This window comes from Rosa chinensis, chromosome 1 (genome assembly GCF_002994745.2).
Source record: "Rosa chinensis cultivar Old Blush chromosome 1, RchiOBHm-V2, whole genome shotgun sequence".
Classification (NCBI taxonomy): domain Eukaryota; kingdom Viridiplantae; phylum Streptophyta; class Magnoliopsida; order Rosales; family Rosaceae; genus Rosa; species Rosa chinensis.
Genome location: NC_037088.1, coordinates 44852967 through 44869115, shown reverse-complemented (window position 1 = coordinate 44869115; position 16149 = coordinate 44852967). Strand labels below are relative to the sequence as shown.

The 16149-nt window shown below is 38.5% G+C and overlaps 1 protein-coding gene across 1 annotated transcript; it reads right to left on the bottom strand.

Annotated features, from left to right (window-relative positions):
- Nucleotides 1–14384: 14384 nt before the first annotated feature.
- Nucleotides 14385–15311, bottom strand: LOC112167621. Its single transcript, XM_024304665.1, has 2 exons — nucleotides 15211–15311; nucleotides 14385–14973 (listed from the first exon to the last, which is right to left on the bottom strand). Exons 1-2 carry the CDS (start codon nucleotides 15309–15311, stop codon nucleotides 14385–14387), a joined length of 690 nt encoding a protein of 229 aa, XP_024160433.1.
- Between the last annotated feature and the right edge of the window lie 838 nt (nucleotides 15312–16149).

The window sequence follows — 16149 nt, the reverse complement described above, 5'->3', positions numbered from 1 at the left end:
AAAGAAAAAAAAAAAAAGAAAAAAGGAAAAAGGAAAAAAAGGAAAAAAAGAAAAAAAGGAAAAAAAAAAGAAATTAAAAAGGAAAAAAAAAAAAGAAATTAAAAAGGAAAAAAGAAAAAAAAAAAAGAAATTAAAAAGGAAAAAAAGAAAAAAGAAATAACAGAGGGATATATTGGACATTTCACCCAAGGTCAACTCCTAATTTGACTCAGAAGGGACCTATTAGAGGGAAATTGTGAGATCAGAGAGTTTTTAGATTAAATTAGAATATCAGGGACTGAAACGATGAGAGAGACAAAATACATGGACTAAACAGTATTTAACCTTAACTTTAACAAAGCCTACTTGACAAAAAAAAAAAAAAAAAACTTTAACAAAGCCTCTAAAATAACTCAGGAGCTAAATAAAGAAAACTTTATATTTAAATGAGTGTACGTACGTAGGAAAATTTCCAAAGTATCTAGATGGACAATTTAGTCCAATAATTAATAAGCTGCTCATCAGAATCCAACCCTTGATTGACGGCCAGTTGTGCATTGACAAGTCAAATCCAATCATCCCAATCCAATAATAGATGAAACCACATGTGGGTTTTACGTCAATCTGATCCCTTAACAAGTCTAACTGTCTAACCGATCGAGTTTTTTAATAAACTTAAAATTGGTTACGTACTCTACAGTGCTGAAGAACCCTAGCCAGATATCTAGCTTCAGCGTCTAATAAATCCAAAACATGTGAGATTTGCTTTCATGGGTGAACTTCCTTTTCAGTTTTTGATGTCTCAACCAGATCGTAATTTCCAACTCGGCCTAAAAGATAGTTAAACAAGAGCAATTAAAAACATCCACTCAATTGTGATTGAAAAGGATCAAATGCCTTGCGCAGATTAGAAAGAAATCATGAAACTCTGCAGTACTTATTTTGGCTTTTCCATGATCATTGTCTGCATTAAACAAATCACAATGAGTCATGAATTACATCAACTAGTTTGTTGTGGAGAAAAACTAGGATAAGACGATGATAGCAGCACTATCAAGTTTGGAAATGCAAAACTGCATGTGGAGGCTAGGCTAGCTAGTGATTAGATTTGAGTGATCACTGATTAGAACGACACTACTAATTAATCTCTTGCTGACTGATAGCTTCCGCTTCAGTAGTACAAGAACACTTATCTTCACACCGACACTACTAATTTGACCCTTGTCTCTGATCCCTCCCACTTTTCCTTTTTTTTTTTTTTTCTTTCTCTTCTTGAAATTAAAAAACAACATTTATCTGTGATTAGATCCCTAATTCAAACAGTATAAGCTTTGTGGAAATCGCTAGTGATGCTATATTTGTTTTTTCTTTCATTCTTTAATCACTTGCATGTATGCGCATGACCGTTTCTAATTATGACAAAGATGCTTCAACTGTTTTACAAAACAGCTCTCTAGTTATGGAAATAGACAAATTAAGATAATTTTTTTTAATTTTAATTTTATTTTATAGAAGTACGGTTGCCATGTATGATGAAAACGATACATATTGGAAAATCTATTAACTCCAATGAATTGGTGGCTCACGTGATCAAGTAAAAACATATTGTGGAATCTAATTGCATTTTCTAGCACTAGAGAAACTGTGAATTGGCAATCATTTAGGTACGGCCGGTGTAGTGCTATGTGAAAATGCATGTTGGCTAATGGAAGCATATAATTAATTCTTCCACTTTAATCACGGTTACTTAATATTAAGTTACTAGACTTGCGTAAATTGCCCCACCTAATTTTTTGGTTAGCTAAACCTTTGAAAAATATTCATGAGGTTGGTGAATAAATGTACACTTCTTAGTTGAAGGCACCTTATGCTTGTTTTCATTGGATTAGAAATCTAGAATTCTTTGCATGTGACAGCATCATTCTTAAAAGATACTCGCTTGGTTATTGGGATAGTGACAAGACCCGCATTTCACCCTAAACTCTTAGGTGGCCATGTGGGGTCCACTTTAGGAATAACTCTACTGAAAATTCGACATAATTACTCTTAAAAATGGACCACTCAAAAACCTATGAAGACTATGTTCACACTTCTAGAAATTTCACAACCAATCTCAACCGCTAGAGCCTACTTGCTTCCCATTTCTGTATCAAACTCCACAACAGATACAATAGTCTGCATCTACCCATATTATACAATTTATACAACAGATTGGTTATCAGAGCAACTCTAATCAGCAAGGTATACAAGGAAATAAAAATAAGGTACAAGTAGGTTGATGTGTAACCTACAACAAAGATGGAGCGGTTGACACTACACCTCGACTTCTTCTTAGGCTCGACCTCAACTAATCTGCAGACTGGGCAAGAAAAATCGAAAAAGTCATGGAAAAACATTTCTAAAAACCGTTAGAGTGAGTAGACAAACAATAAATGATTTCAAAGAAATAAAAGTAAAATTGAATGCTTTCCCAAATTAAATTTCGGATAAAAACCAAGCATGCAGTACAAGTTCAAGAAGAATACTTTAAACTGTTAACTAAAACAGGCATCTCAAATCTCGTGAAAATACTCTTAATCCTCCTCTGTACTGAAATCTTGAAATGTACTGTAAATCAACTCATTTAAAAATCGATCATCTTATAATCAACTCATTTAAAACTTGATCATCTCAAATCTCGTGAAAATACTCTTAATCCTCCTCTGTACTGAAATCTCAAAATGTACTATAAATCAACTCTTTTAAAACTCGATCATCTCACAATCATTTTAGAAATTTCAGAAATCTCATTGAAAATATTATCATGATAATATAGGCGATGACTAGAGGGAACTGTTGACTAGTCATCTCATGCCACCTGGAGGGTACTGCTGACTAGGTGACGCATCGAGGCTACTGCCGACTAGAATATGAGGAGGCAATGGCTAGAGAGTACTATAGACTAACCATCTTATGCCATTTGGAGGGTACTGCTGACAAGATGACGCATCAAAGTGTATTGCCGACTGAAATACTATGAGGCGATAATCAGAGAGTACTGCCGACTAACTATCTCATGTCTTCTAGAGAGTACTATCGATTAGATGATGCATCGGAGGGTACTGCCTATCAGAATATATATTTTGGAGAGTATTGTCGACCATGTAATGCATGAATGCGCTAACATTAATATCTTTCATATTTACCTCCTCAAATACATATATAACTCTAAATTCATAATTTCTCATCAACTTATAATATTTAAAGGACTAAACACTGTTTACTCCCTATACTTATAAAGTCTCGACGTTTCAGTCCCTCACATTTCAATTTCATCCAGATACTCCCTAAACTGTCTAATTTCACACAATCCCTCCTTGTCGTTAACTCTTCGTCAAAATTAGAGTTAAAACGCTGATGTGACATTCATTCAATGCTAAAAAGTCTATTATACCCTCACTTACTTTTTTTTTAATTATTTTTTCTCTGTTTTTTATTTTTTGTTTTTACCTCTTCTTCTTCCACATCTCTGTCCTCCTCTGTTATCTCCATCTTCTTCTTCCAAAAATAAAGAATGCCCAAAACTGCTCTGTCCCAGCAAGGCCAGCTGCGAATCCAACTCTGGCAAAGATTGCTCCTTTGTAGACAAATGTCCCGAGACGATTCAGCAACCCGAAAGAGCCATGTCACCGATGACGCAGGAGCTAACTCCGACGATGTCCTCCATCAAAATCTTGAACGGAAACTGTGGATCGACATCGATCCTCCACTCCATCCATTCAAAAACATACCCAGAACCATAAAACCCTCATGCTTCTTTGATTATTCTGGTTCAATCTTGACCCGTATAGCTCAAAATCTTGCAATCAACGAAAATCAGAACAATCGATTCCAAAATTGTGACCTCAAGTCAAAAACGACGACCGTTGCAAATGTCACCCATGATAGGTTGGAGGATTGGAGCCATTTCGACGACCCATTGGCAAAGAAAGTCTCCGCATACATCGCTAAGCCCAGACGAAACCAAATTCGAAGTGAAACCCCAAAACACTTTACACTTCACTGACTCTCTAAACTTCCCATCCCTCTTCTCCTCACCACTATCTTCAGCTACAGCCTCATTTGCCAGCCTCTAATCTACCTACATAGTCCCACTAGTCCAATCACAACGACATAATCGTAAAACAATCAAATTGTCAGGGGCGGGAGAGAAAATTTACCATTTGGTTGACGACTTCGATGGCTTCTCCGAGATTGGTAGCTTGGAAACCAGTGGTGAACATTGAACCAAAGAGACGAGAGTAATCTAGTCCTTCCTTGAAATCATAGCCTTTGATTTCACTGCTTTTGCTTTGTAAATTCTCTGATTCTTTGAGTAATGTGGATTGCACGCTTGCGATTTTACTATCTTCCACTGCTTCGAAATTTAATTAACTCGATAATTAATAAAAGTTTTCGGAAAGAAAAACTCAATAATGTTAACTTAATCAACTTTGTAAATTGTCGAAAACATAAATCATGAAATCTGGATAAACTATTCATACTCAAATATAATCATAAAGACTAAACAATAATTTAATACTCGAAAAATATATATACTACATGCAATTTAATTTTAAAGAAAAGGTCCACTCATTGAAATTCGGCTATGACAGCCGTCCGATGAACTCTTCCTTGAGCTTGATCTACGTGTCATTAATTATGAACAAAACAATAATCATGAATAACGGACTTTAAGAATTGAAATTAAATTAAGGGAAAATTTCGAACAGTGCACCAAGTAAAAGTCACTAATAATTCTTATACATAATGTTTCAAACCGATCATTTTGGTACACAGACTCTCGATCCCGACCCACTATGTAGACACGATGTCTATAACGCCGTTAACTCTATTGTCATTATGCATTTGTCAAAGGGTAATTTAGTACTATCACACTCTGGCTCTTTTTTTTGGTTAAAAAAAAAAATTTCTCCTAATCTCCTCTGATTCTCTCCTTCTCTCCCTCTCTCTCTCTCTCTCGCCCCACATGCCCAAACCCAGAAACCTCGACCCCGTCGACCATCCTATCTCCTCCACCTTCCAAATCCATACCCACGAAACTTAACCCCACTTCTAATCACAGCCCCATCCCCACCACCGATCACCATCACAATCTCTACGCCCATCTCCGGATCCACCACATCTGCCTCCGTCAGCCCAACAGTTCTCACTCCTTGCCTAGCCTTCAACCTTGCCTTCTCCATCACTAGAAACTGATTCCGCTCTGGTTTTACGTTTTGTATGACCAACATATTCTCTCCTCTTATTCTTCGAGCCAAGCTTTGGTGCTCTCTTCCCGCACTCTCATCACAACCTCTTAGGATTTTCTAGCAAATTGAGATGTAGACAGAGAGAGAGAGAGAGAGAGAGAGAGAGAGAGAGAGAGAGAGAGAGAGAGAGAGAGAGAGAGAGAGAGAGAGAGAGAGAGAATCGCTGAGATGAAGGTGAGGAGAGAGAAATTAGGTCTAAGAAAAAGAAGGGTATGCGTGTGATTGATTGGTTTTGATGATGAAGAAGAAAGATTCAATTGGAATTGGAATTGGGGTTTTGGATGATGAGCTGCGAGATGGATTACAATCTATTCAGTCGAGGTCTTAGGGCGCTTGGTGGCGGAGAAAGTCGGGTTCTGGTCGGGGAGGACCAGAAGAGGCTGTGAGAACCCAGAGTTGTTGTTGTTGTTGAACACCGGGATTAGGATTATGATAATGGTTGTTGATTCAGCAGAGGTGAAAAGCTGTGGTTGTTGATTTAGCATAGGTGCAAAGCTGTGGATTGATTAGGTTGGAATTGCAGAGGTGATCGGGATTGGGAGGGAGGAAGAGAGATGGGTGCCCATAGCGAGAGAGAGAGAGAGAGAGAGAGAGAGAGAGAGAGCGCGATGGGTGCCCAGAGAAAGAAAGCCGGGTGCTCAGAGTAAAAAACTGAAAAGACCATATTGCCCCTCAAATTAACGGCGTCATTGACGTCATGTACTGATAGTGGGTCGAGTTTCAGATTTTGTGTACCAAAATGCTTGGTTTGGAACTTTATGTATAAGAATTATTAGTGAACTTTACTTGGTGTACTGTTTGTGAAATTTTGATAACAAAATTGAAACCCCTAAGCGATAATTTGTCGAAAGCTCGAATTCATATCAGAACAAGCTCAAACTTCATAGGTTATATTGACTTGATAATTATAGGACTAAATACTGTTTAGTCCTTGAGCTTTTGACCATAAAACACTTCAGTCCCTGACCTTCTAATTTCACACGTTTAATCCCTGTATTTCAAAATTTCAGACCAATAGGTCCTTGCTATCTAAAAGTCGCGGCGAAATGTCTATTATGCCCTTAGTTTTTTTATAATTAATTAATTATTATTATTTTTTTTTGGAAAAGGAATATTTTTTCTTCCCTTTCTTTCTTTCTTTTTCTTTTTTTTCCCCTTTCTTTCTTTCTGTTTGAAAAAAAAAAAAATAAATAAAATAAAGAAAAAAGAATAAATAAAAAAAGATAAAGGAATAAATTTAGGGGGGTGAAATTTGCACACCCCTAATTGCAAATGGCACACACTTTCAATTTTTTAATATTATTTCATCTCACAATTTTTGACACTTCCTAAAATACCCTAAAATCAGATTTTTTTTTTCTTCTTCTCTTTCTACTCTCTCTCTCTTCTCCTTTTGGGCTCGGAGCTTTAGAGATCGGAAAAATCCAGACCAAAACGTCGACGCGGACGACACCGGTTTCCTCTTGGGATTCCGACAGTCCCAACTCCGACGAATAGGACCAGAGTCTGATCACCGGCCGGTAGCGTATCAGGAAAGTTGATTTGGACACCTCGAATCCTCTCTTTGCACCCGGCTCCTTCTCTCTCTCGCCTCTGCCTCTTCTTCTTCTGGGTTTGTGTCTGTCCGTCTCTGCTTGCACCAATTGTTGCTCTTGGAGTGGCCTCGCTGGCTCACATTGCTGAGTCTTTGTAAAACCATCAGCAGCAGCTTCAGTTCGTCCGGATCGGTGCGGTTAATGTGAAGAGGTCTGGTTCGGGGCCCAACAACAACAACAATCACACCAGCGAGCTCTCCGGGTCCAGCGAGAGCAGTCCTACAAATACCCGGAATAGCTCCAAAACGGGTCATACAAGATCCAATTCCGGCTCTGGCCAGCAGTTAATTTACTAGGGTCAGAGCTCCTCCACCGTGAACTCGTTGCCGAGATCGAATGTTCTGCCCATCGGGAACATATGCCCACCTGGCAAAATCCTCAAGGCGGGTATGGTTCCGAAATTGAGCTCCATAACCGACCTTTTGGGCTCCGGGACGGACTGTTACGGCCACAAGAGCATAATGTGGGGCGGCACGGCAGCTAAGAGTGTCGGTGTGGCGGAGGCCGTGAGCTCCAGAACAAGCGGCTGCGGAGAGTTGAAGAGAGGAATGGGGAGTGTGAATCCAGAAGAGGTGGAGAGCTGGGAATGAGCACTACAAAAGAGGCAATTTTGCAGAGGCTTTGAGCTTTTATGATCGGCCAATTGCTTTGTCGCCGGCCAATGCGGCTTACCGGAGCAACCAGGCTGCGGCCTTGACAGGTCTACGGCGGCTGGGGGAGGTGGTGAGGGAGTGTGAGGAGGCTGTACATGGAGAAGAAAGAGAGAAGATGGTCGTGGTTTTGAAAGAAAGAAAAAGAGAGAGAGAGAGAGAGAGAGAGAGAGAGAGAGAGAGAGAGAGAGAGAGAGAGAGAGAGAGAGAGAGAGAGAGAGAGAGAGAGGACCCAGAGAGGAAGAAAAAATAATAATATGATTTTAGGGTATTTTAGGAAGTGACAAAAATTGCGAGATGAAATAATATTAAAAAATTGAAAGGGTGTGCCATTTGCAATTAGGGGTGTGCAAATTTCACCCCCCTAAATTTATTTTAAAAAAAAGAACTGAGGGCATAATAAACATTTCGCTGCAATTTTCAGATTGCAAGGACCTATTGGTCTGAAATTTTGAAGTACAGGGACTAAACGTGTGAAATTAGAAGGTCAGGGACTGAAGTGTTTTATGGTAAAAAACTCAAGGACTAAACAATATTTAGTCCATAATTATAACAACCTATCGAAAAATGGGGTCAATCCAACGGTCGAATCTTTCCTAATGGAAACCTGACTTTTTGAAATTTCAGAAATTCCTATCAATCTCAAAGTTTATTGTATGCCTACCAAACTATATCCACACGCTCACAACGATGAGCTCTACCCAACACACCAAAGAAGAAAACTAGAAACGGTCGAACGAGCCCTTATGCATCGCCATTTCTGACCCCGAATTGGGTCATAATACATATGTCAAATTGTTCATTATGACAACCCCAACCACTCTTAAAACTACAACAAAATCAGAATCGAAGCCATTTTACCGAAATTTACCTCGAACACTTCCGGCACCCGAAATCTTCCAAGCTTCGATTCTCCTCCCTCTATCCAAATCAGTGTAAGCTGCTTGGAGGGTTTGTCGTACATGCAAGGAGCTGTAAAACCCACCTGGTATCATGAAAAATGGTGGCCGGCAAATGAAGTTCCGACCGGGTCTTAAAAACTGGTCGATCGCAGCACCATTGTCTTCAAAACTCATTCGTTGACGATTATTTGGTCTAAACCACCACCACAGGCTTCAAGGCGAGGAAGACGAGATCTGGGGTGGCCGGACTGCAAAACCCTCAAGATTTTGGTTCTCAGTAGGAGCCAGGGATTGGGTCGCGAAGAGAGAGAATATGCCATATGTCCACGAACTCAGTTTAACGTGCTCGACAACTTTTGTAAAGGAAGTTTTCTAAAAAAATGAATGGATTAAAAACTCAATTTTTAGCGCCCCTAAAAGTTTGAAACGAAGGTAAAAAAATGAAGATGATGGTCGTTTGCCTTCCAAAAGATTAGTAAACCAGTAGATTTTCATATGGGGCATAACATATAGTAATCATAGTTTTTTGAGAATTGCTTTAGTGGCGCATTCACTTAGATCTCGGGTGATTTCTATTAGGTGAATGTCTCTTGAGTTTTTTTTTTTTTTTAAGTGTTATGAAGTTATTGTTTAATAGTTTATTATTTTTAGTCACTTAAATAAAGTTTGCAATCCACTATGTAATGGGTACTATACATTTACTAAAAGTGAGAAAAAATGACTTTCGCTCTGCTAGGGTTTTGCATCGCGCAAACCTATCTGAGCTATGTATGGGGATTGAGTAGCAAGGGTTGCCGGTTTTGGCACCACCCTCGTTTGGGGTCTTGGGTTGGCCTCAGCCTCCTCCTTACCTTCCTCTTATCAGTTTTGGTTAGGAGGATCGTTCTGTTGGTGAATGGTAGAGCAGTATAGCTGTCGTTTCACGACGATGACTGGGAGGATTTTCCAGAAAAGTTTTGGTCGAGAGCCAAACGCCTGGATGTGGATCACGTTTTGTTATTTGGTGTGGGATCTTAGTGCCGGCTGTTGGAGGCTTCATGGCTGGGGACGCAGACACCAACCACACCGTCCTTAGCGGTGACGGGTTACAGGTAGGTGATATGGCCATCGTCGGCAGTTTTGGCGAAGCGGTTCGGAGAGCAGGTCTATGGTCTGGTGGTGCTGAGAATTTTGGTAGGGTTTGGGCCCCTAGGTGCGAAGAACATGGCTGCTGCTATGGAGGTGGCATTTTTTTGTTGGATGGTATGGGGATTGGTTAACTGATCGGAGGTGATTTGACTATTGGCTTTGCGGGAGGTGCGCTGGCTGGTGGCGGAGCCGCTATCGCTAGCTTGAAGGCTTTCAACCTGGGCGTGGGGATGAGAAAGAGGAGTTTCAAGACAATGAAACTTCTCTCGTCCTCTGGAGAGAGTAGTTTGGGTTTGGCTATATCAACAGTACCCCTTTCTGTTGGGGAGAAGCACATGTCTTCTATTAAAGGACCTAAGCTGAAGGAATGCACTCTCATGAGTGCTCTAGAGTAGGGTTGCTTCTTGGGAACATGAATAAATTGGGATGGTCTTTTGATTGTCGTCGGAGACTATCCTAGTAGTGTCAAAACTGGTTTTCTACATCACTTGAGCTTCATCTTATGGATACATTATGTTTGATTAGTCTAGGGCTTGTCTTAGATTTTTCATTCATGACTCTCTTCTGTCGTTACCCGGAGTCCGGGTGAGTCATACCTTGTAATGTTTCCTACTTTACTATAATGGATTGACACCCCTTGTGTTCAAAACAAAATTTCTCAGCTAGGTCAAATGAGACTGGTGTCATACTAGAATTTGCCCAAATATAGGACTTTGCATCTCCAATAATTGGTTTTAGGGGTGGTCTGATTTTGGTATTATAGGACTTCGGCTCATCCTAAGTCTCATATTTGAGACTTTTCCAAGACCAGAACCTTGCTACAGTGGGTTGGGACCACAGATAAAGCAGACCCAGCCCAATAACATAATCAATGCGCTGGAGAGAGAAATTGATTCGAACGTGTGATGCAGCTAAAAAGCAAGCGCACAATTTAACCCTAAAAATATCATAGTAGTATAAGCAAGTAGGGATCGTTCTATTCCGGGGATTGAGGGTACACCTGTCATTGTCAAACAATTAAACAATTAAAATTAAAATAAAGTATAATATTCACAAAGATATTCACAACTATAAACATTGTACACGAAAAAGGGGGGATTTTGTTTTTGGTTTTTCGAAAATAAAACTAAGTTAACAAAACAATTAAAATGCAAAAACATAAAAATACGAATGGAATGAGAGAACAAAGATCAAAATCGAAACTTTTGATTAAAATCGATTCAAACCCTAATATTGTTCATCTAAGTCATGAGAAAGGAGTTGATCATGTGAAACATTCGAAAGCAAATGAATTCCCATTTTTTACTTTTCAATGCTAATTAACCTAAGCGAAAGCACCTAGATTAATCCTATCAAACATGCAATCAAACCCTAGAAAGCTAGTCAATCATGTCATGTTTAACGCATTACACATAGAGAAAGGCTATCAACTCAAGTGTACAACTTAGTATGGAAAAGTCCACCTAATTGCAATCCTCGTTAATTAAATTCGATCTTTGTACAAAACCTTTACTACTTTGATTCAAGTTTACACAAAACGAAAAGTCGATTTCATGTTCTTAAACCTAGCACCAATTATATTGAAACCTTAAATGTTTGCAACCACATAAGATTAAAATACAAAAGTTATCTATAACGCAAATTTAATTAAACAAACCCACATAAGCAACTCTCGAATCACAATAATATGAATCTGAAAATTCTCAATTAATCATAAAAATTCCAGAAATTAATATTTGTTCAAACACATATGTCAACTAGTTCATAACCAACGAAATTCAAAGCAAAGGTTACAAAGGAGAATCAGATTACACCGTGAGATGGGGATGGTGATGAACGATTGATGTGGTGGTCTCTTGAATCTCGAAAGCAAGCTTCAAGGTTGGAGATGGATGATGGATGCTCACGGCTATGCTTCTTCTCCCTTGGCCTTGCTTGAACTCGTGGAGATGACTAGAGGATGGAGAAACTCACGGCTATGCTAAGAAGATTTTCTGATTTTTTTCTAAAGTGTAAATTGTATATGGGGGAGAGGAACCTTTCTCAACGTCAAAGAGGTGGGTATATATAGGAGCACGGCTAGGGTTCACAAAGCAATCAGAAATTTCCACATAGCTTCAACCAATGATAATTCGCCAAGTAAGCTTGTGATGTGGTCCAACCAATCATAAAATGCCAAGTAAGCCTTGTGATGTGTTCCAACCAATCATAATTCTCTAAAATACCTCCCTAATATTTAATTGCCGAATTTCCTTGAAATTATTCTGATTTTCTTCATGAATTTCGGCCAACATTCCTTTAGGGAATTTAGGGATGAATCTAGACGCCTTTTTAGCTTTTCCTTGGTGCACACATATTTTCCTTCCATAAATATCTCCCTTGAATCTCTCTTGGCGTCATCTCCTTGATTATTTCTGATTTTCACGTTGGCAATCACACCAAATTATTCCTCCAACAATATTTCTTTCCATAAAAGTCTCCCAAGAAAATCTCTCCTTGAAATCCTCAATCAATCATCTTCAATTCCCACGTTGTCACCTTGTTTTTCCTTAAGTATTACACTGCAAATTTAATTCCCAAGGAAAATGTATTTTCCTTTTTTAAAAACTCTTCCTTGAATCCCTCCTTGCCATGTCATCTTCATGAAACTTCTCGTTCCATTTATGAACTCAATTCAGCTTATTTATTCCAAAAACCTGAAAATAGAAGCTTTCTAAAATAAGAAATGGAAACTTTCTTAAACTAAAATGGAAACTTTCTAAAAATGGAAAATAGAAACAACAAAACGGGAACTTTCCCATTCGAAGAATGGAAACTTTCCTAAACAGAGTTTTATTAAGGAAATAACGCAGAAAATATAGGGAAATAACAGTTAAAACGTCGCATTAAAATGCTCCTATCAACGTGCAGGCTTTATGTCGGGTGAGGAAGCGCACGTGCGAGACCTGTGTTGGAGAGAGAAGAAAGGCACGTCCGGACTGCACAATGGGCCCCGCGCTGATTGCTGTTGTTGGCTCTTGACCGTTGGGATTTACAACGGTCTGATATTAAATGGCCATGATCTGTCCATTTTGAATATGGACGGCTCTGATGTCGTCCTTTATTTTTTTTTTACTGTAACGGATCTATTTATCATCTGATGGCTCAAATTTAAGGGAAAAAAAAAATAATCCACGGCTCTTATTAAATCGTGGGTTATTAATTTCATTTTTATTCAAAATAATTTAAAAAATTATCAGAAAATTGAGGAAAAAAATATACCCGTTGGAACAATAAATTTAAAATTTTTTATAAATACCAACCCATTCTTTTCTATTTCCTCACACCAAATAGCCTCCATCTCCTTCACAATTTTTCATTCATTCACCCATCTTCTAGTTCTTAAATTATTATTATTATTATTATTTTTTTCTCTTGGAAAAAATGGGTCCAAGAAAGGATTCTTGGAGGCACAATGAAGAAGTTGTTCTTTGCCAAGCTTGGATCACTGTTGATGGTGATGGTTACGTCGAAAAGATAAAACGTACGTCAGTTTTATTGTGGAATCGTGTTTCGGAGGATTACAATGCTCACAAACTAGTGGGTTGCAGAACTAGAACACCTTCTAGTTGTCAGGTTCGTTGGAAGAAAATAAGTCCGACATGTATGAAGTGGCGCCAAGCTCTTAACATGGTCGAACACTTTCAACGAAGAAGCGGCGAAAATATGGAGAATGAGGTAATTATATTGAAATATGTTCAATAATGATTTATTTTTTTTATTTCTCATATAGTTGTTAAAAGTAAAATGTTCTTATGTAGTTTATTGATCGATTTATACTAAGCTATTTTTTTCTTAATATTTTATTTACTTAATATTGTATGTAGCTCATGAATGTTAAATCGACGTACTATGACTCGGTTGGTCAAGATTTTGTGTTTCAGCATTGTTGGCAATACTTGAAAAATACGAAAAAGATTGGGAAAACGCCAACAATGGAAAACACCAACTTTAGTGTTCCTACTCCTATCGACTTGGATGACGATGGAACACCCACAAATGAGGAGCAACTGACTTCATCAAGGAAGGCACGTCATCAAGGACAGAAAGCTCAGAAGCTAGCTAAGAAAAAAGGCAATAAGTAGGATGCGGATGACCTACGACTTCAAATGCAGAAATATTATGAACAAATAGAGCGCAAGTACCAACAAAGAAAACAACAGTTCGAGGAAGGTCAACTAATTGAGCAACTCGCTGAGGATGCTCGCACAATGATGGTGGACCCAAGAAAGAGGAGTTATTGGGAGAGGAAGTAATAAAATATAATTGATAAGCACGCAGGAACCTCAAGCATCTCGGAACAATCTCAAGATCCTACACCCCTTCAAGGAGACAACTCAAGCTTAGTTACTTGTGATCCACTTCATGAGACATCTTAGATGTAATCAATATTGGTTTATTAGTTTGAATTTTATATTATTGTGGTTGTTGTTGCTATTTGTTAGTTGCTTTGAATTGTTTGTATTTTAAGTTATGATAATAAAAATTATCTTCTTGAGTAGATCATCTTTGTAGTAAAGCATTGAACTTTTATTTTCATAATAAAGCATGATCACATTAGGTAAAAGCACACCACACAAAGTAAAATCACACCACACAACAATACAACCAAACTAGGCCATGACCACTTATCATGACAACATGGCTACTTATTGAAAGCAATAAATTTAAAACTCCTCACTGGTGGTTTTGATCAGCTTGTAGCTTCAAGGTCCATAGGTGATCGACTAGATCGTCTTGGAGGTTTTTATTCATCATTGGACATCTAACCTCCCTATAACGACGCAAGAATTGATTTAGTTATTGCGAATTGTGATGAACATAGGTGTCAATTTCTGGTTTGGCATGTATCTTAATTTGCTTTCCTTGGTCTGGTTGGGATATCATTCGGACAAATGGCTCTGCTGCATCTTCATCATGTTCATCTTCAACAATCAAATTGTGCAAGATAATGCACGTCATCATGATGTATTGAAGGTTCTCCTTACTCCACTTACGAGCTAGTCCTTTTATTATTGCCCAATGAGCTTGGAGAATATCAAATACTCTCTCCACGTCTTTTATGTATGCTTCCTGCATCCTTGTAAAATGTTGTGTCTGCGGCGTCCTCGGGTTTCGGATTGCTTGTACAAATGACCCCCATTTAGGGTATAGGCCATCAACTAGGTAATAACATTGGCCATAACGCCTATTACCTAGCTGGTAGTTCACTTGAGGAGTTTCACCAAGGCATATGTCATTGAACAACAGTGAACATCCAAGGACATTAATATCATTCAGGGAACCTAGAAGTCCGAAGAAGGCGTGCCAAATACAAGTATCGTAGGAGGCCACTGCCTCCAAGATGATTTTCGGTTTCCCTTTGTGGCCAGTATACTGCCCTGCCCATCTGGTGGGACAATTTTTCCATTGCCAGTGCATACAATCAAGGCTCCCGACCATCCTTGGGAATCCCTTTTCTGCAACTTTGTTAAGCAGCCGTCGTAAATCTGCCGGTGTTGATTGGCGAAGTTAAGTCTCATGGTACACATTTCAGATTGCTTTCTTGAAATGCTCTAAAATCTCAATGGTAGTGGATTTCGCAATATCTAGGTAATCATCGCAAAAGTTAGCGGTGATGCAATACGCGAGCATCCTCATGGCATATGTCAGCTTTTGTTCAGTGGATAAGCCTACTCTTCCACTAGCATCTCTTCTCTGAACAACATATGGGTCATAGTTGACCATGTCGCGCCTCATCCTATCAAAGACCCCAAGGTTGCATTCTATATCGCCTACGAAATATGTTTGGTTCATACCTGCATGGATCAGTGAAGTATTGAGCTTCTAGTCGAAGATCCTTAAGCTCTTAATCCTTGGCCTTATAGTTATGACCTTCTGAAGAACCACCCCATTGTGATTCCTCATCTTCCAGAGTTTGGATTTGCAAGGTAGCGGCAGACATCATCATCGATCTTCAATGGTTTCTCGTGACGGTCTCTTCTTGATCTTTTAGCAAACCATTTCGCCAAACGATTCATTGCAGAAACAGTTTAATTAAAAGAAAAAGAATATGGAGATTTGTAGGATTTGGATATAAGAAGTGTTTGTGAATTTGTGAGAGATGAGGATGACAATGATCTTATATTTATGGACGGTTTGCAATGATATCGTCAGATAAGCTATGACACATGGTGGACAAAATAGTAACCGTACTTTGGATAGCCAGTTAGAGTTTGACACGTGGCAACAAAATCACATCCAAATTCGGTTGTTGTCATATATGCAGACACAACACATTAAAATATCTTCTACATAATTTGATTATTTGTCATATATGCCGACACAACATGACAAAAAAATTTAATATGAATTTTTTTTTTAAATATTAAATGATAAGAATAATTTTTAAATATTATGATAAAAATAAAAATGTAAGTTTTAAAATGTAAGTTTTTACCTTATTTAGTTAGATTAACATTTTTTTTAATTTAATATTGATAAACATTGTTCTCATATATACAGATTTTATCCAGAGCGAGGTCTGGCTTTGAAATTTCAGAGCGAGGTTAGAGTTTATGGTCAC

What these genes read in the sequence shown, in the direction of transcription:
- LOC112167621 (XM_024304665.1), bottom strand. Translation starts at nt 15,311, where the DNA reads ATGGTCAACTATGACCCATATGTTGTTCAGAGAAGAGATGCTAGTGGA. An exon ending in TATGCCATGAGGATGCTCGC is followed by an intron (nt 14,974 to 15,210) that starts GTATTGCATCAC and finishes TTGTCCCACCAG; the next exon opens with ATGGGCAGGGCAGTATACTG.